General features: G+C 36.2%; 1 protein-coding gene across 9 annotated transcripts in view; it reads right to left on the reverse strand.

Moving 5' to 3' along the window:
• trdn (triadin) overlaps positions 1 to 20169 on the reverse strand; it is a 61774-nt gene extending 41605 nt beyond the window's left edge. For 8 of the 9 annotated variants that reach the window (XM_052095990.1, XM_052095993.1, XM_052095992.1 and 5 more), the window contains exons 1-5: positions 19810 to 20169; positions 15913 to 16122; positions 13908 to 13946; positions 8732 to 8785; positions 6320 to 6451 (exon numbers count right to left, since the gene is read on the reverse strand). In XM_052095990.1, the coding sequence (XP_051951950.1) occupies positions 6320 to 6451; positions 8732 to 8785; positions 13908 to 13946; positions 15913 to 16122; positions 19810 to 19816 (442 nt within the window). In that variant the 5' untranslated portion in view covers positions 19817 to 20169. The remainder of the gene's footprint in view (positions 1 to 6319; positions 6452 to 8731; positions 8786 to 13907; positions 13947 to 15912; positions 16123 to 19809) is intronic. The other variant, XM_052095994.1, reaches the window with a different exon arrangement.
• Positions 20170 to 26681: the final 6512 nt, after the last annotated feature.

Below are 26681 nucleotides of genomic sequence, written 5' to 3' on the forward strand. Positions count from 1 at the left end.
ATTAATGAATCAGTTTGCTTGTCTGCTTAGTGATTTGATCTGGTGAGCCTGTTTTTCTCTAGTGAGAACTGCAAATACATCTATTGGTACTCCTATGAATAGTAGAGCACATTGATGGTTTTGTGTAGTTGAGGAATATTTTTCTTGATTTTGATGACATTTCTTATTTCCAGCAATGATTAGAGCGAAATTGGATTTAGCTTTTGATAACTTGCATCTTTAGTATGCTCATAAATTCACATTATCCACATGTATAGCATTATCAAACTTGCTAGCACTGAAAGTTCTCTTTTTCAGCTTAATGTGTGCACATAAAATCACAGATCTTTTATGTTTGCATATTGTATTGTTTTTTGTCATTGTGCTTTTTATTTTTATCCATTTTGTAAGCATTTTATCCCAAGCAACTTTATCCAAAGTGTACACATTTTGAGTTCCCTGTGAATTAAACACGTTATCTTGGCATTGCCATGCTATACTATTTAGTAACACCTAAGACTGACTAAACAAAATAAAAAAAAAAATATGCAGTTCATTCATGAAGATAAATTGGCCATGATTTTATGAAATCCCATGAATTAGACTGTACAGCTGAAGCCATAAGTTTACACCTTAGATGAATACATTTAAACATTTAAAACGTTTTTCACAAGTTCTGACATTTAATCTTAGAAAATTCCCTGTCTCAGGTCAGTTAGGATCACTACTTAATTTTAAGAATGTGAAATTTCAGAATAATAGCAGAGATAATTATTTATTTCAGCTTGTATTTCTTTCATCACATTCCCAGTGGGTCAGAATTTTACATACTTTGTTAGTATTTGGTAGCATTGCCTTTAAATTGTTTAACTTGTGCCAAATTTTTTGGGTAGCTTTCCACAAGCTTCTCACAATAAGTTGCTGGAATTTTGTTCCATTCCTCCAGACAGAACTGGTGTAACTGAGTCAGGATTGTAGGCCTCCTTGCTCGCACACACTTTTTCAGTTCTGCCCACAAATTTAGCATCTAATTGAGGGCAGGGCTTTGTGATGGCCACTCCAATACCTTGACTTTGTTGTGACACAACTTTGGAGGTATGCTTGGGGTTATCACCAAACTATGTTCATCTCTAGGAGATAGAATCCATCTCCTTCCTGAGCGGTATGATGGCTGTGTGGTCCCATGGTGTTTATACTTGCGTACTATTGTTTGTACAGATGAATGTGGTACCTTCAGGCATTTGGAAATTGCTCCCAAGGATGTACCAGACATTTGGAAGTCCACAATTTTTTTTCATACGCATCGGGGAAGGTGTTCGTTTCCTTTTCTATTCTTTCAGGGGGAAAAGACCCCATGGAGACCACATCCTGCCCAAAAGGGGAGGTCAACATGTGGAAATATGACACATGGGCTAAGCAGCCGCACATGGAAGAGGTGCGGTGGTAGGTCCCGCCGTGTAGCTTTGAGTGGCGCCCAGACCTGAGGAACCAATCATCCAGCCGTGAAGGCTCTGGGGAGGACGGAGGGTTCCAGTCCAGCCCCACGCTGACGGCAGCCCGTGCAAGCATGTTTGCCATCTGGGCGTCAGCCTCAGGCTGGGCGTGCCGACCCGAGGGTGGCAGCCCAATTGAGTCATCCGCGTCAGATGCCGGAACACTCACCGATGCTGTGGTGTGCTCATCCAGCTCGGGGGGGCTCAAGGAGACAAGCAGACTGGCCGTGAGGCGAGCCGCTGTCACCCTGAGCCCGGGTGAGTCAACGAGGGTGTCGGGGGGTGGGTGGTTCGTGGGGATGTACCCTGCGAAACAGAGCATGCTGCCATCCCCAAATCGCTTACATCACCAGCCGGGTCATCCTCAATCCCGCGGGAAGAAGGAAAGACGCGGGGGGTGGCTGGAGTGGCGTTCCTTTTTAGGAAAGAAAGCCGCGACCGCAACGTTGCCATGGTAAGGTTCTCGCAGTGAGAACTTGAACCATCCACAAACACTGCCTCGGTGTGATCGCGGTCCAGACACACAAGGCAGCACCTGTGACCATCAGGAGCGGAGAGGACCTACACAGGGGCGGAAGGGCATCTTTATAAAGACGCATCCTAAAAAGAACGTTCAACGCTGCTGTGTATTGCTCTTTTAGAGAAATAAACTCTTTAAGGAAATATTCTCTTTTATAAAAGCGCTGTTGAAGCGTCCAGGGGCAAAGCTGCACTGCCGTGCAGAGAAGGTGAAAGCCGCTGATATGCCCCGTAGATCCAACAGCATACAAGAGATGAAGTGAACAGTCTTGTAAATGAAGCTCGCTGATCATACAGCCTGTCGGCTCCAAAGAAAAATTCAGAATGGACAGAAGCATTTTCCTCCCTTTATACCCGTATGTCCGGGGGCGGGACATGCATATTCTGTCTGCCAATTTCTCATTGGCCTTTTCTCAAGTTCAGAGACGGGCGAGGCTCTCAAGAGAGACCCATAGTGTCGCTTCTTCAATACAATGTCGAAGTGAGCAACAAACAGGAACAGGAGTTTTACATTAAGACTAGTTTTTATGCTGGCTTGAGTGCAAACCTTAATTGATTCAAGGTCACTGCTTAGGTAGCAAACATTTATTTGCATTTTACTGAAGTCAACAGCCTCACTAAATTATACCATCTTCACACTAGAATCTAAAATATATATATATATATTAAAGCACAGCCACGAGTGTGGAACAAATCTGATAGAATTGTGTTTCTAAGAAAATAATGTTATATGCATGATAAAGTTAATATTTTAAACTAAAATAACTTATATTAAAATAATAGACATTTCTTTGAAAATATTTCCTAATTATGTCACAGACTTGTGTTCCTCTTTATGAGTTAGTAAGCACAATGATAAGAAAGTGCACGCATAAATATGTTTGGCATGAAAAAGCAAACTATACAGTACATTATACTGTATATACCCTATGCTTGTATATATGGTAGCCCTTTATTGTGCGGTGGTCAATCAGTGTAATACCCCAACTCCGAAAAGGATTGTACAGCTACTATATTATGTATAAGGCCTTACATGCTTACAATGTTTTTGTTTTATAACGTAGGCTGTGAAAGAAAATATTAGCTTGTAAATAGCTAAGATATTCATATAAAATGCTGTTTGTATGTTATAGAATTAAATAACTGAATGCTTGGATTGCTGAATGTATTAAAGCAATGTGGGAGTCAATCTATGTGCATTTATTTCAAACAAGCACATCAAGGTGACTTTTGAGGAATCGTAGCCAAGCATGTTATTGCTTCAGCAATGTTGGCAATGTCACTATTATGAGTCTCTAGATCTCTATATGATGTTTCTAAAAGCATTCACAGTGCATTTGCATACTTCAGTTGTATTTTGATATCCAACAGCTCCTTTTACATTTAAAGCTAAGTACTTTTATTTTTGACAGGTTATTACAAACTCTGGGGCTTTAAAGGGATAGTTCGCCCAAATGTGAAAATTCTGTCCTCATTTATCCTCCTTCGTGTTGTTCCAAATCTGTATGACTTTTTCTGTTCCGCAGAATACAAAAGGGTATGGTAGGTTGAAAGTTAACCTCGGTCACCATTCACTTTCATTTATGAACATCTCCTTTTGTGTTCGACAGCCCAAAGTTGTACGAGTTTGAAAAAAACAACAAGAGAGTGAACAAATTATGACAAAAGTAAAATTTTTGTGTGAGCTATCATTTTAATGTTCTATACTACTAAATGTGACAATCTACTAATGTAAATTATGTTAATCTTAAAACACTTGTATAATTGCCTGCAGCCATGAATCTTCAGCCGTTGTGGGCATTCATTCATTAATTTCAGATCTGTGGTTACTGTTAATTAACCACTAAGTAAATGTCATTAAAATTTAGATTCATTGCCTCATAGGTATTTTTTTTCCTATTTTTATTTGTAGAATTGACTAATTGTTAAAGGTAATTACCTATATATGTTTCTACTGTTGTCAGGAATTGTCCACTTTAACTATGGCAGCTTTGTTTGTTAACCTAATGTTAGGTGTCTTGTTCAAGGGCTGGGTCTAAACCTACAACCTACAAATTTTAGTTTACCAGCCTAAATCTTCAAGAGTTAAAAAATTTGAAAACTGATAAATTGTCAGGATGACCTAGAAGCAAGTACTTTAAGGGATAGTTCCCCCAAAAATGTATATTCTTTCATCATTTGCTCTTCCTCATATTGTTCCAAACCTGTATGATTTTTGTCTGTGTAACATCAAATGGGAAGTTTAGCAGAATGTCCGAGCTGTTCTCTTCTATATAATGAAAGTGGATGGGGACTAGGGGTTGTCAAACTCCAAAAAGGCACCACAAAATGGCATAAAGGTAGTTCATATGACTTGTGCGCTATATTGTGAGGAATCAATTGAAATGTAAGTTGCTATTCACTATAAATCTTGCCTTGAAAATGATCTTGCTTGACATTTGTGGCCACCATTAACTTTCATTGTATGGAAAAGAGTAGCTTGGACATTCTGCTTTTAGCATCGAAATACTGTACATGAGGGTGAGTAAATGATAACATAATTTTTGTTTTGGGGTGAACTATACCTTTAAAGTTTCAATTCAAGGTCAAAGATATCAATTGAAAATAAATTCTACCAGACTACTCTTGATACAAACTGGGGATGAGAACTAGAAGATAGAGCACCTAATAAACATTTCTTATGACCTCTCTTAGTGCATTTGTGGTCGAAGGCAGAGCCATATGAGCCGCGTTCAATGAGACCACAATAAGCCATTAGCTTCCAGAATTAAAGAGGCTCGAATACGATGTCTCAGATCTTATTTTTCACTAAGTAGACCTCTGTTTACTGAGATTCACTGCACACCCTTAGTGACAAGTTTTCTTTGTTAGATCTACTGAAGGGCTCATTTTTGTAGTTTGTCACAAATGATGTCCATATAGCATCAACTACAGTAGTCTCTTATAACTCACATTAATTAAATTGTTAAAACATAAAAGATAACTAGCCAACTAAAGTGCTTTCTCCACTCACACATTTGTTGCCAAGTGTATATTTTGCACTTTGGCAAAAGTGAGCATAGTTTATTTTAAATTGCAAAGCAAATCACATGTCCATCAGTGGTGAAATGAACTTCCAACCTTCACCCAAACAGTGGAATCCAATCACAATCTGGAGGAAGCCACCTTTTCCAAATCTTCATAACTCGTAAATTCATACAGCTGCCCCAGAAAGAATTTGGACACTTAATTTATAAATGTCTTTGCACTGTATTACAAATTATAAAAACAAGTGGCATTTATTGTAAAGAAATATGACCTATAGTGGCAAACTCTCCCTATATATATCTTCTGTAAAGCATTTTGTAAACATTGATTTAGAAGTATAGATTTGTTATATAGTATATGCAATTATGTAAATGTTTTGAAAGCTGTATAAAGTTTCACTTGTACTACACTCAAAATATTTAATTTCATAACATAATTCTATCAAATTTAAGTAATATATAATAAAAAAATAATAAATATTTAAAGTTTTATTAATATAATTTAGTTAAAAATATTTTTTGGTGTATTCTAGCACTTAATTGAACTTTGGTACAGTTAGCATTACTTTTATTTTGGTCTACATTTGATCAAGTGTTTATGCTTGCATTCTTACTTGCAAGTCAGTTTGCATAAAAGTGTCTGCTAAGCTAACAAACCTAAATTTTAATAATTTCAATAACAGTTACTATATAAATTGTTTGAGCTTATAGGAATCATACTCTGAAAACTATTGAGAATGTACAAGATATCAACAATACTTGAGAGAAAAGACAGAGATGTGGGTTGTACATTTTTGTTTGATTTTTATTATTTTGTAGAAACACATGTAGCACACAGAGTTAAGGTCGACAGTTCCAGGTAGAAATTCCTCATTCTCCTTTCTCAAAACTCTTCTTTGTTATGCAAAGCTGTAAAATAGTGACCCATTCTTTAATATTGATGTCTTGAAACACATTTAGAATGTACTAATCTAGTAATATAATATCAGAAAATAGCATATATAATGCTTTAATGTAAAAAACATTGCTCATGGTATTTATTATCATGAATTGTATCTGTCCAATGCACACAATTATGATCCATCATATTCCTCAATCCCTTTGAAAATCCCATGAAAACCAGGTTTATACCCCGGAAGTAATCATAATCTCAAATTTAGAATAAGACCTATTAGTACACATGGCTCATCAGATCAAATTGCTGTGGGTTAGTCTGTGGTTTTAGAGAAGTTGATGTAACAGTGAACACTTTATGTAATAGTGCTGATACTGTGGAATTAAGGCCACAGCAAATTAATATACCTTCATCCTCCTCCTCTTCCGGTGCTACCAAATTAGTCATAAAAGACAAGATTGACGTTATCCAATCGGAGGAGTCATCCATGGCCTCGTTCACCACCTTCATTGGATCAGGGCTGATGTGCTGTATACCCCCTAAGAGTATGTTTTGGACAGGGCATCTTGAGACACACATTTCCATACATTCACTTTATGCCATTTAAATTCAGCTGTAATTGAAGCTATGAGCCTTTTTTGTCAATGATCAACAAGACAGCTTAAAATCTTCATTGCAACATCACAGCTCAGAATCAATAACTTTCAAAATATGTTAAACTTGTTTTTCAGCTAAACTAGATGAGTAATGTACTGTCAATCATGAATGACATCTTCAATAACAAACTCAACATCAACTTAAGAGTTAACACACATCTACATGACAGCTAAAATAGCCAACTGACAAGACATGTGTATGATTGTGTATTCAGCTACAAACATAAACTGCCAAGTCAGTAAAATGGGTTTTCATTTGGGTAGATTGTTTGGGTTTTCCTCCTTTCCACTGTCCATCGAAATGAATAAGCATCATAATTCACAGATCATCATGTAGTGCCTCTCTGTCTGCAGTTATCAGCAGGCAAACAGCATGACCAGAGTCAAAGTCATTGCACTAGAAGTCATTATGCAGGAGTGACATGACTGCATGCACAGACTCTGCTCAGACTGCTCTATTAGAGAATCAAAAGACCCTGATGTTTACTACTTCTGTAAAAATAAATTAGTATTAGATTATAAACTATTCTAGTGGCCAGTTTCTGTAATAAGTATTGTTTGTAAAATTCACAAGCAAGTGTAAATGGCAGCTTGTAAAAATATACAGTGACAGACAGATAGATATGATTATATTAGCTATTGTTTGCATATTTCATGTAATATCTGCTTATTTTAAGGTGAAGTGAATAATTTCTACACGACTAACGGAATTCCAAAGATTGACCGATACTGATTTTTTTTGTTTTAATTTTTACAGCTGATACCGATAACCAATACTTGTTGCGTTTACATGTCTTATAACTATGGAGATATACCTTTAGAGGACAGGGCAGATATCTTTTTTTATCTGAAATTGTTTTGCATCTACTTGCAATACGTTTGTGTTCTCTTGCACTACTTTGTGTGCCCACACAATAAATTTACCATTGTTGGTTTTACAACAGGAACCATATTTTAACCATGATATTAATTATAAAACCATAGTGATAGAGGAAAACGAAAACTATGGTAATAAAAATCCTAATTTTGTGGTTATGTTTTGCTATACAAATACCATGACAGTTCCATGTTTTTTTTTTTTTTTGTCGAAACAAAATTGTTTTACTATAGTAATACTGTAGTAGCCGTCATTGCAGTGACTTTTTTTTTTTTTTTTAGGTGAAAACCATTTTACTAGTAATATTGTAGACTGTAGTAATCAGTTTTTGGTGGAAATCATGGCTTATATTGTATTATATATTTTTCTTTTTTTTGGTGGAAAATATGGTTTTAATACAGTACATTGTATCCATATAGTAACCATGGTTTTACCATGGATTAACCATAGTTAATTGTGGTTACTATGGTTTTACCATGGTATTTGAAGTAAAACCCTTTTAACCAAAAATAAATCATTTTTATTACCATCATTTTCATTTCTCTGTGTTATTACTATGGTTATACTATGAAAATAAAGTTTAAAATATAATTAAAGTTTGTGAGGGCATGAAAAATATATTGCATGGGAACGCAAAACTTATTGTGAGGTAACAAAACTAGTCCCACTCTTTCCTCTAATGGCCTCTGTAGATAATGAAGTCACAGAACTGATATTTAATAATTGTTTTGTTTATACATTTGTGCTCCAATGATAGCCAAATTATTCAGACTACTACAATAAAAACCAATAGTATTAGCCTATGAATATTTAATGCAAGTAATACTAATTATATATATATATATATATATGTGCAAACAACTTCCAAATAAATATAATTAAATCAATATAAAAATAAAAACGAATTACTGGTTTAGCTCTACATTGTTCCAAACACCCACACCCCCATGCAATTTATTGAATAAATGTAGTCACTTTTTGCACACTTCATCTTTAAAAATTTTGAAAACATTCAACTTGACATTGAAAAGGGTGATCTACCCCTTCAGAATGCTTTTGAAGATGCCATTTAGGAAAACTACAGTACATTTACAGGTAATTGAAAAGTAAAAATAAAGAAATATATTATTCTGCATAAAACTAATAATTCTTGTCAGATTTTAAAAACCTTACAACAACCCTGCTTCTTGTTTTGTGGTTAGCTGATAAACTATCTACCTGTAGTCCTCAAAGATCACTAAATAATCACCACTTGAAAGTATACAAAAGGAAATAAGATAGCTTGCCTCTAAGGCTGCCTGCCTCCTTTAATGTTTTCCTGACACGGTGCGACTGAGGTCCTGTTAAAATGGGAGACACAGAAGCAGAGGAGTGGAATAGTGACACACCCACACACAAACTTACACACTCCAAATGAATAGTCTTTCTCAGTAAGCTTAATCAGAACTCGAGCCGAGATTATAGCAGGCACATTTAGCCACCATTATAAATAAAACACAATCTTACTGCACAGAGTCACAAAGAAGGTGTGAAGGGTAATGCAGTTTTACATAGCACAGTAAGAGCAAGAAACACTTTAACATAAAAAGAAACTGCAAACATCAACATTTTCTTAAAACGAAATCAAGTACAAAAGACTGTGTATGCAGTGTGAATGTATAAAGCCGCTGCACTATTGTATTTTCTTTGCATTTAATGGTTCAGTGGAAAATATGAATTCTCTTTTCTCATGCCTGCATCTTTCTGCATCAATTTAAGCCACATACAGTAGTATAATTGTGACATTTCCTTTACATAGAAATGCAAATGATTACTGGTGAATTCAGTGACATTTGTTTGATTAACCTTTACTTTATGGAAATTCAGTATTGCCCTCTAAGCTATTATGCTCAGAATTTACACAATTGAAATTGTTTTGTGCTTGGGTGTGATGTGCACACCCATAATAAAGAAAAATAGAGCAAATTGAGCGCAGTCGGATACTTTTTTCTTTAGTCTCCTGCTTTACAAATGTTTCTCCTAAGAAAAAGTCCCTAGAAATCTCACGTCTCCTCTTTAGTTTCAAAAGAGATCAACAATGTGCTCAGATTTGCCAAGATATTAAATTTTGCTTTTAAAAATAAAAGGAACGTAAAAACGTATTCTGTAAATACTAAAATGAATAAAAACAAAATGTGTTGGATATGCTTAAAATATATATGTAGCATTTTTGCGTCACACATTAATAGATTTAACTTCTGGCCATTTTATTTCAGCAAAACTAGAATACCTTTGTTGGATATACACAAATGTATCAGTTCATTCAACTTTATTTACTTAAAAAGGCATGTCACATGAATAAGACAAAGGTATTTGCCAATTGGTGCAGAAAATAAACGTAATGTAAGAAACATCATCTGAAAACAAATCTTCAAAATTAATGTAATCTTGCTCCTCAAGATAAGTGCATATTGTTTTAAGGATGTTTAGATATTTTACTGGAAAACATGACAAAAACTAGGCAACACTGTATTGTTGTCATGTACTATAAATTAATTTGACTACCTACGGTATGTAAAGTGCATGATCATTTTCTGAAAATTTTAAAAGATATATCTTCAGCTTGTTGTGGCTAGAATACTGACATTAGACCCGATTTGTCCACTCGTTGGAGTTTCAATACAGTACTGTACTTTGTTTCAGTTTTGTCGCTATTCTTGGGAACCTATATGCAGGCATCAAGAAAGCAGTTGGAACTGTGCACCAAATGTGTTGATTTAAGTGAATTAAAATGAATTTCATGTTCTTAGAATTCTCCAGGGCAAAAAGAGGGCACTAGACTATTCCAGATCTTAGAGACACAGGCATGAAATACGGATGCTTCCCAACAAAGAACAAGGGGACAGTCATCTTTGAATCCTGTCTTGAAGTGAGGAAAGGTGCATCCTTCAATCTCACAGCACAATCCTCTGATCTTTACTTCTGTTTTCATGATCACAGTACTCCAACAGTAAAGGGGTCATTAAATATATTCTAGATACCAACGATGTACAGTAAATAGGTTTACACAAACAGTGATGATTTTCATTTTCTTATACATGTGAAATCAATTAATGCACACACAAAAAAAAAAAAACATTCTTAATCAGTATTTTTGCATTGTTTTTCCAGTTACATTTCTAAACCAGAAACATTTACTTGAACAGCAATGTTGCATAAGATTGTGAAAGTTGTTTTCAAATAATATGTCAGATGAATTTATTTTCACACACCATTGGCATTTTTTTGTTTTGTTTTACATTTTAAACAAACCTCAAGCAATTCTGTTAAATGTATGATTTAAAAAAAAAAAAAAAGAAAAGCCAATGGTGTAAGAAAAATACAAGTAATTTGATATATATTCTGTGAAAACACGAGTCTAAAGCAATTTTGTTTCTCAAGTAATTGTATCTTGCTTAAAGTTTAGATGTTATTACTGGAAGACAAAGCAAAAAATACAGATTAGGAAAATATTTTTTGCAGTGTTGTTAAATATTGCTGGTGTCAGTTTAGTCCTGATATATGACTTATCGCTTTCAATAACTTTCAATGTCATCAAAACATTCTTGACATTCTGTGTAAATGGTGGAAGTCATTTGTCTTCTGCGCATGTTTTGGTTTCGTCATGTACTTTAGACCACCTGAAAGTAAATGGTAAAGACTCTGTAAATGCAAGGCTGTGTTAAGACAGGCCAAAGTGCCAACTTCCTCCCCATGATTCAGCATCACTCAGCCTACTTGGCCATTTCTCCAGGAGCAAATCAATGCTTAGTTGTGCACTGAGAAGTACATTAAAATATGTATTCCTTGTCCTGAAAAGAACGCGAGAAATCTGCAACATAGAATACGACATTAATATTCTACAGGTAAAATATCATTGTTTTGCTCAATGCATTTAATGAAGAAAATCAAATCATTCTGCATGGCAAGGAGCGGTTGCCGTTCAATACCAAACAGTTAATAAATGAAGACACGCTACAATGCTTTGAAAGCATAGTTATCGATGTTAGCATTAAATTAATTGTTTGTAGTGAATCATTTGAGGCTGACTGAAAGCAATATCGAAGAGTAGTGAACACATGGATGTTGAGTTTCATAGGTTGGAAGGGAGCAATTGGCACCAAGTGTATTTGTCATGCTGAGTCACATAAAAGTATGGCTTAAAGCAGATTTCCTTCTCTCAAAATGATTGATTTAGAAATGTTTAGCATATGTTTGTGCTGAGAATTTTAGATTCATGCCAATATGTCCTTTTAAAGCGTTTTGCATGCCGATCATGCCCTTTATTTAACTTGCAAACATTCAATTCCAGTTCAGATGATGGAATTAATGCTGCAAGCATTTTGATGATTCTTGGATGCACGAGGGTCTCTATTGTACTGTTGATGTCTCCAAGCTCATGATATACATTAAGGCAGGTGAATTAATGTCTAAAACACATTATTGTTTGGCTGCATAAATGGTGGGATTTTATTTGCTCGAGCTTAAGTTACTATTTCTTTCGGCTGCTCCTGTTACGGGTCGCCACAGCAGACCATCCATGATCCGCATATTTTACTTGGCACAGGTTTTACACTGGATGCCCTTCCTGACGCAACCCCCAGTGGCTGGGGGACTCTACCTCACACCTATGGGGCATTTTTAGAGTCTATAGAGAACAAGCAAACTCCACACAAAAAGGCCCTGTTGAGCTGGGACTCAAACCAAGAACCTTCTTGCAGAGGCAATAGTGCTAACCACTGAGCCAGCATGCAGCCCATGATCTTAAATTACTTCTACATTGTATTTAAATGTAAAGCAACATTTGAAACTACAAATTATGTTATTTTACATAGCAAATGCTGTGGGCTTTAAAAGTCAGGGACTAGTTGTGAAAATGCTTCTATTTTTCATTATGCAAAATATGAAGATCCATGATATTTGCAGTATGATTTAAGAAATCTGACAAAAGCTGAGCTTTTCTTCAGTTCATCGGAAATAGTAACTTGGTCAAAATCACAAATTTGCTTATCTGATTAGTGACCGAGAAATAATGCAGAATCTTAAATATTTTTAGGGCTGTTGATTTAATGCGTTAATTCAGTGCAATGAATTATATATAAATAATATGCGTTAAAAAAAATTATGCAATTAATATGGAATATTCCTACCATCAGAGCAATTCAAGCTTGAAGCACCACATTTTTTCAGCAGGGAGCAGTAAGCAAAACTCCAGCTGTATAGGCAACACGCAGCTGTACAGACAACAAACCACACTCAGGCTTGCTTAACACAAGCAACATCACAAGATAAGAATGTGTTCTGTCATTAAAAAACAGCTGGATGGAGCACTATTCCGAATGCAGGGATCTAGAGATGAATTTTTCTAACTGCGTAACTTGACATAGCGACCTAAAAACGTTGTGTTTGAGATGCGACTTAACCAAAGTGAGACACTCCAAAAGAGTCTATAATAAATCAAGCAGATTGATGAATTCAGTTGCAAAATGGATTGCCGTGGACTGTAGGCCAATGAAATGCTAATGTTCAATATGGAAATAAACAATATATTGCCTTCTTAAGACACTTTTTGTATTGTCTAATCAATACTGTAGTCATCTACCACAATAATGTAATGCATTTTTATTATATTTAAAATTATTCAAATATAATTATTTAATCTTATATATTTATATTGAATTGTTATTTTGGGGGTTTTCCCTGCAAATATTTTTAAATTGTTTAATTAATCGGCATGTCATAATTAATTAGAATAAAATGTATTAATTGACAGCCCTAATTTATTAAATTAATTTTACACCATAACACTGCTTTCTTGCAATAATTTTTTTTTAAATCCTAAAACTTCCCAGGTATAAATTACATTTTGAATACCAGTTTTTCAATCAGGATTTTAAACCGACTGAATATTCCATATTGAGATTAAATAAACATTTATTTTATGCACTGTAATTTATGAAAGATGGGCACCATCTTATATTCAGGTGACACAACACATTTGTTGCAATGATTTGTGTAAGATGTGCAGACATACAGTATGTTGATGGAACAGCTCTACATTGAAAGTGATCGAAATGAGTTTAAAACCTGATCAGGTGTCTGAAATCTGAAGCAATTGCTTTTTATTACCCTAATGCACAGTATAATCTGATTTCAAAGTGAATTTGGTCCTACAGCTCATTTTTTTCATTATGATGAAGCCAAAGGTGTAGTGTCACACTGAATGAGTTGTGTGGCAGTCTAGAGGAAGTACTGTCAAGTTTTTGATTGACAGATGACATGGATCAGTACATTTTCATGTCCATTGGCATTTTGAGATGAGAGTGGCAGTTGCTCCCTCTTTACATGCAGGAAACACACATAGACACATATAGATACAGTACACGCACACACGCACCCACACAATCAGGCATTAGTACTGAACTGCAAGCAGAGAGTCTTTACCAGGTGGTAAACAGGGGTCGTCACAGTGTAATGTATGGACTTTTTATTGGATGGCAACAGGATGACACATGGTGATGGAGAGGGTGGAGAAAGGAGGGAAAATAAGTAAATGTAAATATGACTCCTAATGTGAGGTGCAGTCATATAGTAAACTATATGACATTAAAATCATATACATGTCTCCTTTTTGAAAGGACTTTCAAAAATGTGTTAATGACCGTGCTAAAAAAAAAATATACAAAAATCTGGATTTGAGGGGTTTTGACCTCTTGTCAGCTGGTCAGACTGGGAGACTAGCAAGATCATCTTAAACCAGCTAAGATCAGCAAACCAGCTTAGGCTGGTTTAAGCTGTTTTTTTTCAGCAGGGGTGTTCAAGCACTTTTGATGGAATGGACTGCGAATGAGATGTGATTATGAGACATCAATGAAAGTCAAAAAATCCATCCCAGCAATGACAATTTTTATAATTGTTGGGACAGCTCAAAATTGCCATTATGAAACTACTGAATTACTCTAAAAACAGATGAAAACAAACTTGAATTAAGCAATTCAACTCCAACATCAACCATTCTATAATCTTCTCTGCATTAACGATGGACAATTCACTCTAATGCAGTGGTTTTAAACTGGTGGGTAGTGACTTCATTAAATATGGGTGCACTTGCATCAAGGATAAACATGATTTGCACAACATAGTCTACAAATTGTAATAGTTTGTACAAGATGGCAAAATCATAAGATTTTGTACGGCTTGTACAAAAAGATGTAACTTCTAATCCAATTGAGACCAACCATTCAACAAACAGTATTAAAATCGATACAATTTAGGTATTACATTTTACCTAGCCTCTTTATTTTATGAAAGGAAACATGAGGGAACAAATTAGGTTATATCCCATATTTATTTATGCAATACAAATTACTGATGTTTGTTAATAACCTGTAATGCCCTCATCTCATTCCAATATTTATGTATTTTCTTTCTTCTCCGATACACAAAATGGTTGGGTTTAGGGTTTGGGTAAGACTTTATGGTTGGATTTTAATTTGGTGTTAAACTTGGGAAAATCTTTATAAGATAATGAGTTGGTTAGTTTATTTTTCTCTTTGGGAGAAAAAGTGGTACATTTATGTACATGCCAACTCAAACAACATCGCCATCTTGTACTAATTATTACGACTTGTCATAAGATCCGATTGGGTTTCTGCCAACTTCAATATATTTTGTGATGTGAATTATTAGCTTCCGAGAACATGAAACCATTGAACTTCAAAAAGACATTTAGAAGCTTACATTGTCAAAAACAATTTAAGGTCAAGTTTAAGAAATTAATGTTTGATTTTGAGGACATTTTGTTTACTTTTCCTTGATAAATGATTTTGGTACTGTTTTGGGTCACCACCAGTGTAAAATGTGGGTCCTGAAACAAAACCAGTTGAAAAACACTGCTCTCTAATGTAGTTGGAAATGCAATTTACAACACAGTGTCCTAGAAAGACAGTTAAATAAACTTTCACATTGCCAGACCATTTCAGCTCCCCTTCAATCTTATTGTTTTTATTTTAAGTGAATGCAACTGTGGCTGATAGCGGCCGGCCAACAGCACTCCCAATCTATTCTTGTCGCTGTCAGTGCAATCAGGAACAAGTCAATAACTTCCCCACTCCTGCTCTCAGAACCCACACATATTTGCCCTGTGGCCCTGCTGATAAACTTCCAGCAAGAAAAGCTGAGCTTTATCCTATTCTAAAGACTCTAAATTCTCTTCCAAGCACCCAGTTACTCCCCATGTGAGCCCTGTTTTACCTTAAGCCAAAAGTGTACGTGAATGTCTTGTAATAGCCCCCCCCCTAAATCTGGAATGTAATGATCAACTGCTGCACCCAACCTACAATATATTCAGGACAATTGGACCAAAATAACACCCCAGAGAAGGATTAAAACTTCAAGAAACAATTGAGAACACAGGTGCAGCAGAGAAATATAAGAGAACTGGACCTACCTTCAAGGCCTTTGTTGTCCAACAGGTCAAACATAATTACGGCCACGGCCGACCAGGTTATGATGAGAGCCAGCACCAGAACCCAGGCAACTGGGGAGCTGAATGTGCTGTACAGGTCATCGGTCATTGTGCGTTTGGACAAACGTAAGGGCTGTGCACTCACATCATTCTTGCTCTCGACTATGGTTGTCGTGATGGTGGAGGACCGCGCTGTAAGGATAGATAGAGCTTCAGAAATGTATCTGTAAAACCGTGTCTACACTGCAGGTGAGCGGCATAGCACAGTGCAAGGCAACAAAAGAAGATCCTTGCTGGAAAATCCAAGAACAGTAAAATAACAATTACCTTTAGAAGTTGGTTTCTACATGGTTTCTATATGCTCCATGCTGGTGATTTATGGTTTGTATTTCATCCAAGCTTATCTATTTGGTTGATTAGCTAGACTACAAACAGGTGGGGCCAAGGCCTTAGAAATTAAGTTTAGAGCTTGTAGATCACCTTGGACCAGTATCAAACCAGCTAACTTTTTCCATAACCAGTTTGAACAGGGTTAAGCTTCTATGACCTGACGCTAAACTATGTCAATTGTGCACTTAAAAAAAGGTATAAAAAAAACAACAACATTTAATCAATATTTTGGTCTTGTTTTTCAGTAAATCATGTACACTTCCTTTAAACAAAAAATTGCATTGAGAGGCAAAAGACCATAAGATTTAGAGATACAGTATATCTTGAATTAAGTTTATTTTTCTTAAATCATTAGCCTTTTATCCCTGTGTTAGATTGCTTTGTTAATTATAATAGGAGTAATCTACTGTAGTTCTGTTGCATCACTCACTAAGTGTCTAAGACATAGACAGCTAGACTGTATGGATGTTTGCTTTTTGTCTTTATCAATGCATTGCCTGGGAGAGATATTAAATTGAACTTGGCTGTGGGTAGGACGCACATCTTCAATGGCAATGTTTCATTATAACATCTTCAAGGCCACATGAGAAATGCTGGTGCTCTGTCATCTATTGGCCGGAGCATATTTAAAAGCCTAAATTTTAAATGGATATAAATTATTGTAGTAGCTTTGCCAGAGAGTCCTTACAAACACAACATGTAACCTTTATATCTGCCGCCGTGTATTGATTTGTGCCAATATTGTTGATTTAAGTCATTGTAAATTATTGATTCATGTATAAGATTTTGCTATCGTGTTTACGATTTCTTACATTTATTTATTGGATTATCTATTGTGAATATAAGCTATGATGGGGCAGTGTTTTTTTACTCTGCAAAAAAAAACTCTGGTCTGATCCAGGCATCACATGCAGAAACTGTGATCTAACACCACCTGTTTGAACTCTTCACACTGGTTTCTGTTGTCAAACTTGGGATTAGAGATCTCATCCAAATGATGACTCAAAAAGCTCTGCGTAGACACCATATGCTTAGCTCCAACTGGGCTCAACACAATTAAAACAACACTTGTGTGTTCTGTATTGCGGAAACTATTGTAGCAATGTTTTAGTGCATGTTTCTGAGTGATATCATGACCTTGCCTCTGCAGATTGTCAACAAGCATTGGGATCTGATAGTACAGACAAATAAATCTCAGATAATGTACACAAAAGCCTTAGGAGAAATCTTTCCATGGCAACACAGTGTGCAAATATTCATTATTGCCACTTCCACTTCAACCCTGGCTGCATTGTAAACAGAATGGCAGCAGAAGGTGGCACAGGAAGTGTCCTTTTTTCTGCTGATTTTAATATGAGACTCCAATCCTTTGGTGGATATCCATGGCAACTAATCCCAAGTTAGTAAATGAGAGCTGTTGAGAATGCAGTTAGCATTAAAACACAATGCTGTGATTGAAATACTTTGCACTGCTGTTCCCTCAAGTGTCACTTGAAATATTATTTTTTCAGGCCACTCTATGAGACATTTCATAGTTTGATCAGAATATCAAATTTAGTTTTAAGTCTTTGCTGCATTAAGGCATTTCATGCAAGAATGGGACTCATTTGTAGGTCCTTGCTGTCAATAATTGGCTTTTTTTACACTTGATCTCAATGACTTTCCAAATGTTTGCAAACTGTTCCAAAACCAAGTGAGCAACCTCAGAAAGGATGCGACTTGCAGTAATTATGCTACTTCCTAAGATACCTTAGTTTTAATCAATTCAAAGGCAGCATCGCATGCATCTTTTGCAGAGAATGCAATCTCAAAATGACAACTCAGTGAAATAATACATCTAAAATGGTGGAAGAATTGAGACAATATTTTATTATAAATAAACTTAGATTATCCATCTCGTATACCCAGTTAAGACACTTGTGGAACAACACTTAAAAGTTAGTATAGAAGATGAATGTGATGAATGTGTTCACTGAGACTTAAGCATTTATTTTGAGATTATCCTAAAGAAAAAATATTTTTCAAAGCCAAGATTTTTGTTAATTTTGAACAAACAGACATTATCCTAAAATTAAGGCTGTCAATTCAGCATGATCACACAAGTAGTTGGCATGTTGTGTCCAAGTTTTGGTAACCTTGGATCTGCCATGTTATGCCAACTCACCGACAAGTGTCATCTCCTATCTGTTATTTTGGCATTGAATCTGAGGTAACTGCATTTGAATAATCAGTGATGAGTGGGATTCCAAGGTTTAATATTTCCTTCGAACATTTCACTTTAACCCCACTGATGATTAGGTTTAGGATGGGCGGTACAGTGTAAAATAATATGCATTCCTCTTCACTGGATTACATTCGGTACAGCTTAAAACAACTCGCTTCACAACTCGCTCTATGGACATTACACCCAGAAAATGGAGCAAACACGTGCTCATATGCCTAACAACACTTACCGCTTTGGCCACTAGAGGCAGTGTTTTGCATTTGGGTAAGCACAGACTGATTTTATCTAAAATCTTAAAATTTTTAACAAAATATTTCAGTGCGATTACTTTGTGGGACCATTGAACTGAGACTTGTATTTTATTGTGGTAAAATTATGGCACATAACAGAAAAAATTAACTATGATTAGTCATTTGCATGTCTCAGATGGCTCCTTCATTTGCAAGCAGGCGATTCTCAGTGCCGTCATGGCTTGAGAAACTAATCAGCTGATGTTTAGCTTTAAACTATAAAATTATTATTATTATTATTATTATTTAAATGTAAGCTACTCTTGATTTTACAATTTGTAATATTCTTAATAAAAGATAACATATATTTCCTTCTACTGTACACTGAAACATTTTGATAAAAATAGTTGCCTGGTATTATATGCCTAGTATTAGAGTATTGTGTCATTAGCTTAGCATCATGCTAATATTAAGCTCTTTTGGAATCAATTGGGATTCAAATCTCCCATACTGTTCTGGGATGGTTAGCATGTTGTCATTGAAGGCAGCTGCCTGTGTAGGTTGTCGATAGCAAGGTAGCTCATCAGGTTTTAGAAAAAAGCTTGTGTTTTGGGAAAACCTCTGAGCATTCTAAAGTTGCGTAACACTTTTAAATCTATGAGTTAAATGAAATCAGCTACCATGAAAATACATGGAATAAACACTGATACATAGTTAATTAAATATATTTCCTTTCAAGCTGATTGAACCATAATTTAGTTTTTAGCTCTACCCTAAAACACTTAAAAAAGCTAACATAACAGGCCTGCTTCAAATGAGTACAGATACATGGAGCCATATGATATGGTGTATTTTTAGCAGCTTTCAAGTATGAAATTCCACTACAAAGTAGTTGCCTGCTCTCATAGAGACTGTTCTCTTTAAATATTTTACAATATGCTGGTAGAAGCACACTGTACTTCACATTTAGTGTAACATTTATCAGACTTGTTGTTAAAATGCTTAGAAATGTTATTGTTAAACAAATGTCCATACCTTCCATGTCTCTCAAACATTAACAGCCAATTTCCTTGTCTGGAATAGTTTTCTGATGGAAAGCACCACGCTGTCTCTCTGTGCCTTTCCTGTAAGAGTCCCGATAAAACTTGTTTGTGTCAGGACCTCCCACAGGGAAGCAAAAAATATGGCACCTGTTGCTGTAAGTGCCTTAGGAAAAACCCCTATGCACACAGCCTCAGACGGTTAGTCCCTCCTAACATCTGAGAAATTGTTGTATACGCTTCCAAGTGAGTACACCTCTAGAAAAGGAAAAATCAAGGCTAGGCTGGTAAAAAGTGTAAATTAAGCCCGAAGTTGTCCTTATGTTTGTTACCAACCCATAATGTGTGTGGGTCAGAAAACATGGGGCAGAGGGGAGGATGGGTTTCAAGGTAACCTTATCTGTGACTGGACTGCATGGTTTATTCTTAGAGTCTCCGGCAGCAACAGCATTTTGTTTTGCCTTTTTAGGCCAAGGGTGTTACCCAGAAGGGGAGCTGGGCTGCCAACGGGTGGGTATGCAGTCAACCACACACACAAATGCACTAACACACAGCACACCTCTGAAATAATTATTTCAACCCCTTTTAGCTGCATCCTCTTCTAATTTACATGTAATGAAGTATTGCATGTTATAATATAAAAGCATGACATATAAAGATCTCAGATTTAATGGAAATTTCCCACTACCAAGACTCAGGCATAAAAGTCACAGACATAAATTAATGCATTGAAGAAACAGAGCCTGCGATAAAGCCAGGTTAAGCTGTTTATCATGTTAAATATTCATGCAAATCAAGCTAAACTTTTCTTATAAACCATGCAAATGGAACATTTATAATGCTGACCTTTAAAGAGAAAATTGCATTTTACTCTTGCAGCGCTACCTCTCAGTTTTTCAGTGAAAAGGTATAAAGCCTGAAATTAAGTGGTAAACCTGTGGTTGTTTGGGGAGTATAACTGAGCTTTTCATATGTAAAGACGCTATGAAATGAATTTACAAGCACAGTATTCTTTCCTGCGCTGACATTTATTTCCTATTGAAACAAGAATTTGGGGTGTGGTATATCAAAGAGCTTGCCTTTTATTTAAATCATTATAAACACCATTTTATTGGACAAAAAATATTTATATGATGTGAGTGCAAGACATGTTGTCAATATTTTTGGAGGAAAACTAACTTAACTAATGCTATGATTTTATGTGCTCAAACAGTGAAATAAATTTATGAAATATAATGGATTAAAAAAATAAAGTTATTCATGCCCCCTGACCATACATAATAAGGGATTGACTTAGTAAGGCCACTTTTCGTATTGCCCAATCACTCGTCTGCAACAATAATGTAATGTCTAATATCAAAATACATATATACACACGCACTCAAAGCAATTCATTAGGAACACTATGGTCCTACTAAACTGCCAGGCACAGTATTTTGCTGTTGTAGCACATCTGCCTTAAGGTTCGACATGTTGTGCATTCTGAGATGTTATTCTGCTCACTACAATTGTACAGAGGGGTTATCGGAGTTACCGAAGACATTGTCAGCTTGAGCCAGTTTGGTCATTCTCCGTTGACCTCTCTCATCAACAAGGAGTTTACATGCGCAGAACTGCCACTCACTTTGTCAGGACTGATGGAGAGAGGTCCCAAATCCAGGTTAACCACAACACCGAAACATTATTGAAGAACACAGGCACAACACACAGGGTGACCCCATAGGGCGAGAACAGGAACAGTCCAATGGCTAGCAAGATCAACAACCTGAGGCAGGCTGACCAGGCCAAACAGGAATCAAAGACATGGTAGGCTGGGCTCAAAATTGGAAGGGCAGGCAGAACAGATGAACAGGCAGCTTTTTAGTGGGGCAGGCAGAGACTGATAGCTGGAGGGACCAAAGAACCAGGCAGACAGGACCAGGCAGGGAATGGGCTCCGACGAAGTTAGGGGCAAGCAGAGCTTCAAATCCAGAGGGGGGTGAAAGGTGAAGGGAAATAGATCCTGGCCAAGTGCAGGCTAACTCAGACTAAAAGCCCATTGGACTGGAGATCAGGTTGACAGAACCAGGCAGGGACAGGTGGAGGGGTAGACAAATGGACCAAGAATTCAGGAGCCAACAGGAGACAGAGCAGAACACACCAACAAGAACAGGACCGGTAAGCAGGCTGAATGTTAATAGCACAAGGGTAAACAATGATCTGGCACAGAACAGCACACACAGGGGGAATAAATAGGGAGCAAACTAATTAAGGGGAATGGGGAAACAGGTGTGGCTCATCATGCTGACAAGAAATCACAGAGATCAACCCTTGATCACAGTCAGCACATGACATGATCAAACAAAAACACAAACACATGAGGCAGAGGAAGCACAAGGAAAGACAAAGACAAAACCAGAATGATCAACCCGGAGTCCTGACACAATGGATGTTTTTTGTATTGGCACCATTCGGAGTAAACTCGGTTTGATATGGTTCATATTAATGAACCAGTTAAAAAAATACCCTAAAAGATTAGGGTAGCTTTACTGTAGTTTGTACATAGCTTGTCAAATTACAGTTTCGAACTATATTCCCCAACACTACTCAAAGTGTAAAGGGTAGTTAAACCAAAACATTAATATTCTGTCATCATTTACTTATTCACACTCATGATGTTCCAAACCTGCATGACTTTCTTCTGGAACACAAAAGGAGATGTTTGGCAGAATGTTATTCATGGTCACCATTCATTTTCACTGAATCTTTCCCCATGCTATGAAAGTAAACGGTGACTTAAGCTAAACATTCTGAAAGATCTACTTTTGTGTTTCACAGAAGAAAGTCATATGGGTTTGGAACAACATGATGACAGAATTTTTATTTTTGAGTGAACCAACCAATAGACACTGACTAAAAGCCAGAAAACTTCTGATTCCATGGGGTCTTTAAAGGGAAGATGAAATGGTCAAAACATTTGTACCAGAGGATACAGTGGGATAATTTACCCTTTTGCTTTGTTTATTTTGTTTCATTGAAAGACCCCATAGGCATGAAGACGATCTCATATGTTTATGCTCTGGCCTTCAGCGCACACTATACATGAGAAGCCTCACATTTCTAACCCACACATCTGTATTGCTGTTGCAGCCAGTCAATCCATTTGCAGGTCGAGATGAAACAGGCGAGTCTGATGAAATAGGGTGCAATGAGGAGGAAAAATGACTGCCGTTGTGATGCGAATCACGGGTGTTTGTGTGTGTATGAGTGCTCATTGCCCATGCTGGGAGAAGGTTGACGCAGACACATTGTATCCTGGTTAGTGCGGTGCAATGTCACCTCAGGGTTCCATCCTGGCTCATCGGCTCTGAACAGCTATCACATAAAAGACACAGGGAGGACATCTGTGACCTCCTTTTCTCACAACAGCAGGGTTTTATATCAGCTTGATTTACATCTAAATGCATCCTCTCTGAATAGCCTCTCAAGTCTGCTTTAGGATCCCTGAAATGAGACAAGACTTTGCCAAGGGTTTGAATAGACTATCTATATCTCTATCTGTGGTGAAAAAGGGTGAAGAAAGGGTTGTATTAATGTTACAGATGGCACACTCAGCAGCTCTCTGAAGATCAGGATAGTAGAGGATGGTGAATCATTGCAGTAAATAAACAACCAATGAATGATTAAGTAAACATTAAAGAAAATAACTTTTAATCTTAAAATGGCTGTTTATATTTATATTTATCTTTCAGTTTGACCTTTCAGTTTTCCTTCATTTTTGATCATTTAGATGGATAACTTGTCATTGCACTAAATAATCAATTACAAATAAATTAAAGGTGCAATATGTAACAATTTTCATGTAATATTTGCCTTTTTTTTTTGCCAATGTGTGACTGGCTTGTAACGCAACGTAATAAAATGTGCCTTTCCCAGACTTCTTAGGTTGCATATTAAAGCCTGTAGACTGATTTTCATCCGAAGGGAACGGGTTGCTTTTGCCGGGAAAATCCAAAGGATGTGACGTTTATGGACGCTCCCTAAAGCCTTGCCCCAGTGCTTCCACTATTCAACAGCAACAAAATATTGCAACACTAGGTAACATTACCTTAGAGATGGAATCCGGAAAATGTCCGGCTCCCAGCACAACACCGACTCTTACACAAACAAATAATTATCTACTTAATCCCGTCTGGCTAAGCGGGAACGTGATCGTGGTTGAGTGAAAACTAGAGTGAACATCGGCAGGGCATTTGATTCCAGTAGGGAACTTCGTTTGGTTTTGGGTATCAAAACGGACCCTGAATTGGCATTCTTCTTATTGGACATGTGAGCTTACATAACTACAAAGCATGTGAAATATATTGCCATAAAGATTGATCTGTGTAATTTTAGCTAACTTGATCTTGCCTGCTAACACTGATGAATTGCAAGCTACCTTGCTTCGTAACGTTCAGATAATTTCAGCAATCTTCTCTTTACACTACAAGTCAGGTATACAGGTTAAATTTAATCAAATACAGTGGTTTCTTATTCGTAATACAACATATGACATACAAAACATACAGTAGTGCAACATAACTGCAGTGCAACAGTAAACTGTCTGGTATAGTTCGGTGGTATATAGCTGTATATCAGTATGCTATGTTAGCTGATAACTAGTTTTAGTTTTAGTCTCAAATTTCAATCATAAATGTGAAATTTTAAATATGATACCTCATCTGTCAGCATGATGCCGGTGAATCACGTTCAAGCTCTTTGTACGTTATGTCATTGTTTTGGTCGATGCTCGCTCGCTTGGGTCCCTATGGAGTGTGTACGTGATCACAAGCAACAGGTAGCTGGCTGCAGTTCACTTAAAAGCCACAAGTGCCATTAATAACAAGGATTTCTGAATATTACATACTGCACCTTTAAGTAAAGATTTCAGTAAAAAAACCTTTGAACTTAAAAAGGTAGTTTTTGTTTATATTTAGTGTCCAGTTTGACCTTTCAATTTTTTTTCTCTCATTACTTTAGCTGGATAATTGCACACAAAAAAAAAGCAACCAATTAACAATTAAGTCAACATCAGAGAAAACTTTTAAACTTAAAACGTCTAGGTTACTATTAGTCGAAGCGCCCAGGGGCAAAGCTGCACTGTTGTGCAGAGAAGGAGAAAGCCGCTGATATGCGCCGTAGATCCAACAGCATACGCTCTTGCAGAGATTAAGTGAACAGTCTTCTGAATGCAGCTCGCTGATCACACACACGGCTCCGAAGAAAAATTCTAAATGACACGCATTTCCCTCCCTTTATACTCATATGTCTGGGAGCGGGACATGAAAATTCTGTCTGCCAATTTCTCATTGGCCTTTTCTCAAGTTCAGAGATGCACGAGGCTCTCAAGAGAGACCCCCAGTGTTACTTCTTCGACACAATGTCGAAGTGAGTGACAGATGGGGAATGGCAGTTTATATATATATATATATATATATATATATATGTAACAGCTTAGTTTCATGACATATTTTTTCATTACATATTAGTTAAGTTTAGTATTTTGTTGCTTAAGTGTTAAAGATTAAAACATTTATATATTCTGTGTGTCATCGACTGAAACTAAAATGTGTTGTCATTTTTAGTTGTCAGTTTTCGAATCATGCAAATTTATTTATTTATTTTTTTATTTTAAGTTAACTGCAATAAAATGCTTTATTGTAATGTTATTATTTATTTTTTGTTAATTATTATAGCAAAGGAGTAAATTCATAAAATATATAAATATTTTTTCAGGACCAAGTGTGTGAAAATGATAAAAAATCTGGTTCATTGATTAATTTATTAATAGTTTTTAAGGTTTAGTATTCTATAGCAAAAGTATTTGTTATTGATTTTAGGGATATACCAAAGAATCCAACATAAAATATGGACAATTATAGTCAATATACAGCTTTCTATCTTGTACAGCTTACTGTATTTCTTCAAAAAGCTTTATGTTTGTTACATCATCTTAGACTTTGATCTCTGAAATAAAAAAAAAATGAAAGCATCAAAACAGAAACAAATAAAAAAGAAACATAAAAGAGACTATAAACGATGAAAAGAAATAATAATTTCCAACCTCGAATGATTTTAAAGAAATAATTTAGTAAAAGAATTGAATTTTTGCAAACCATACAGATGCATTTTCTGAAAATTATTGTAGAATAATTTTTTTTTATAAACTTGTCTAAACAATATACTGTTTTAGTACTTGCATTTCCAGACTGACAGTGAACAGTTTTACATGGAGCTATTGTCAGTTAAGAGACAGTAACTTATACCTATCAGCACTCCAGTACTAGCAAATCAGAGTTTCATTTAATAGGTAAAACCAGCATTACTAACCTGGCATGACAAAGATCTGGGCTGCTTCATAGGGAAATAATCCTTTAGCAAATGAACATAACCTGACAACTGAAAGTAGCGTTTGTCTCCTTAATAGACGTCAGGTTGTGTTCTTCTTCATGTAGAGGAAGAGAGATCAGAGATCAGATATGTGTGGTGAGGTGAAGCAGACCCAGCAGTATGGGATCAGCTGAAACTGCATCTTAATGGGTAATTTAAAAGAACTGCTGATGAAGTCATTAATACTTGAAGACAGTCTGTCTACAATGCAATAGCAAGCAGCACTAAACGACCATAATGGGAGGAGAGGTCAGGCCCTGATTCAATTGCTTTTGGAGAACAGATATTTGGGAAGAAAAAACAAATTCCAAAATAGGCCTTATGTGCTTTTCATTGTATTGCACAGGGAAAAATATTATGGATGTTATGAGTGCATCAAACCCCAGTTATGCCATGCCAAACCCAATCAAAATTTTGCCCTGTCAGCTCTAACCAGCCATCTGGATGCTTGCGGTACTC

The sequence above is a fragment of the Xyrauchen texanus genome, chromosome 28, assembly GCF_025860055.1.
Source record: "Xyrauchen texanus isolate HMW12.3.18 chromosome 28, RBS_HiC_50CHRs, whole genome shotgun sequence".
Lineage (NCBI taxonomy): Eukaryota > Metazoa > Chordata > Actinopteri > Cypriniformes > Catostomidae > Xyrauchen > Xyrauchen texanus.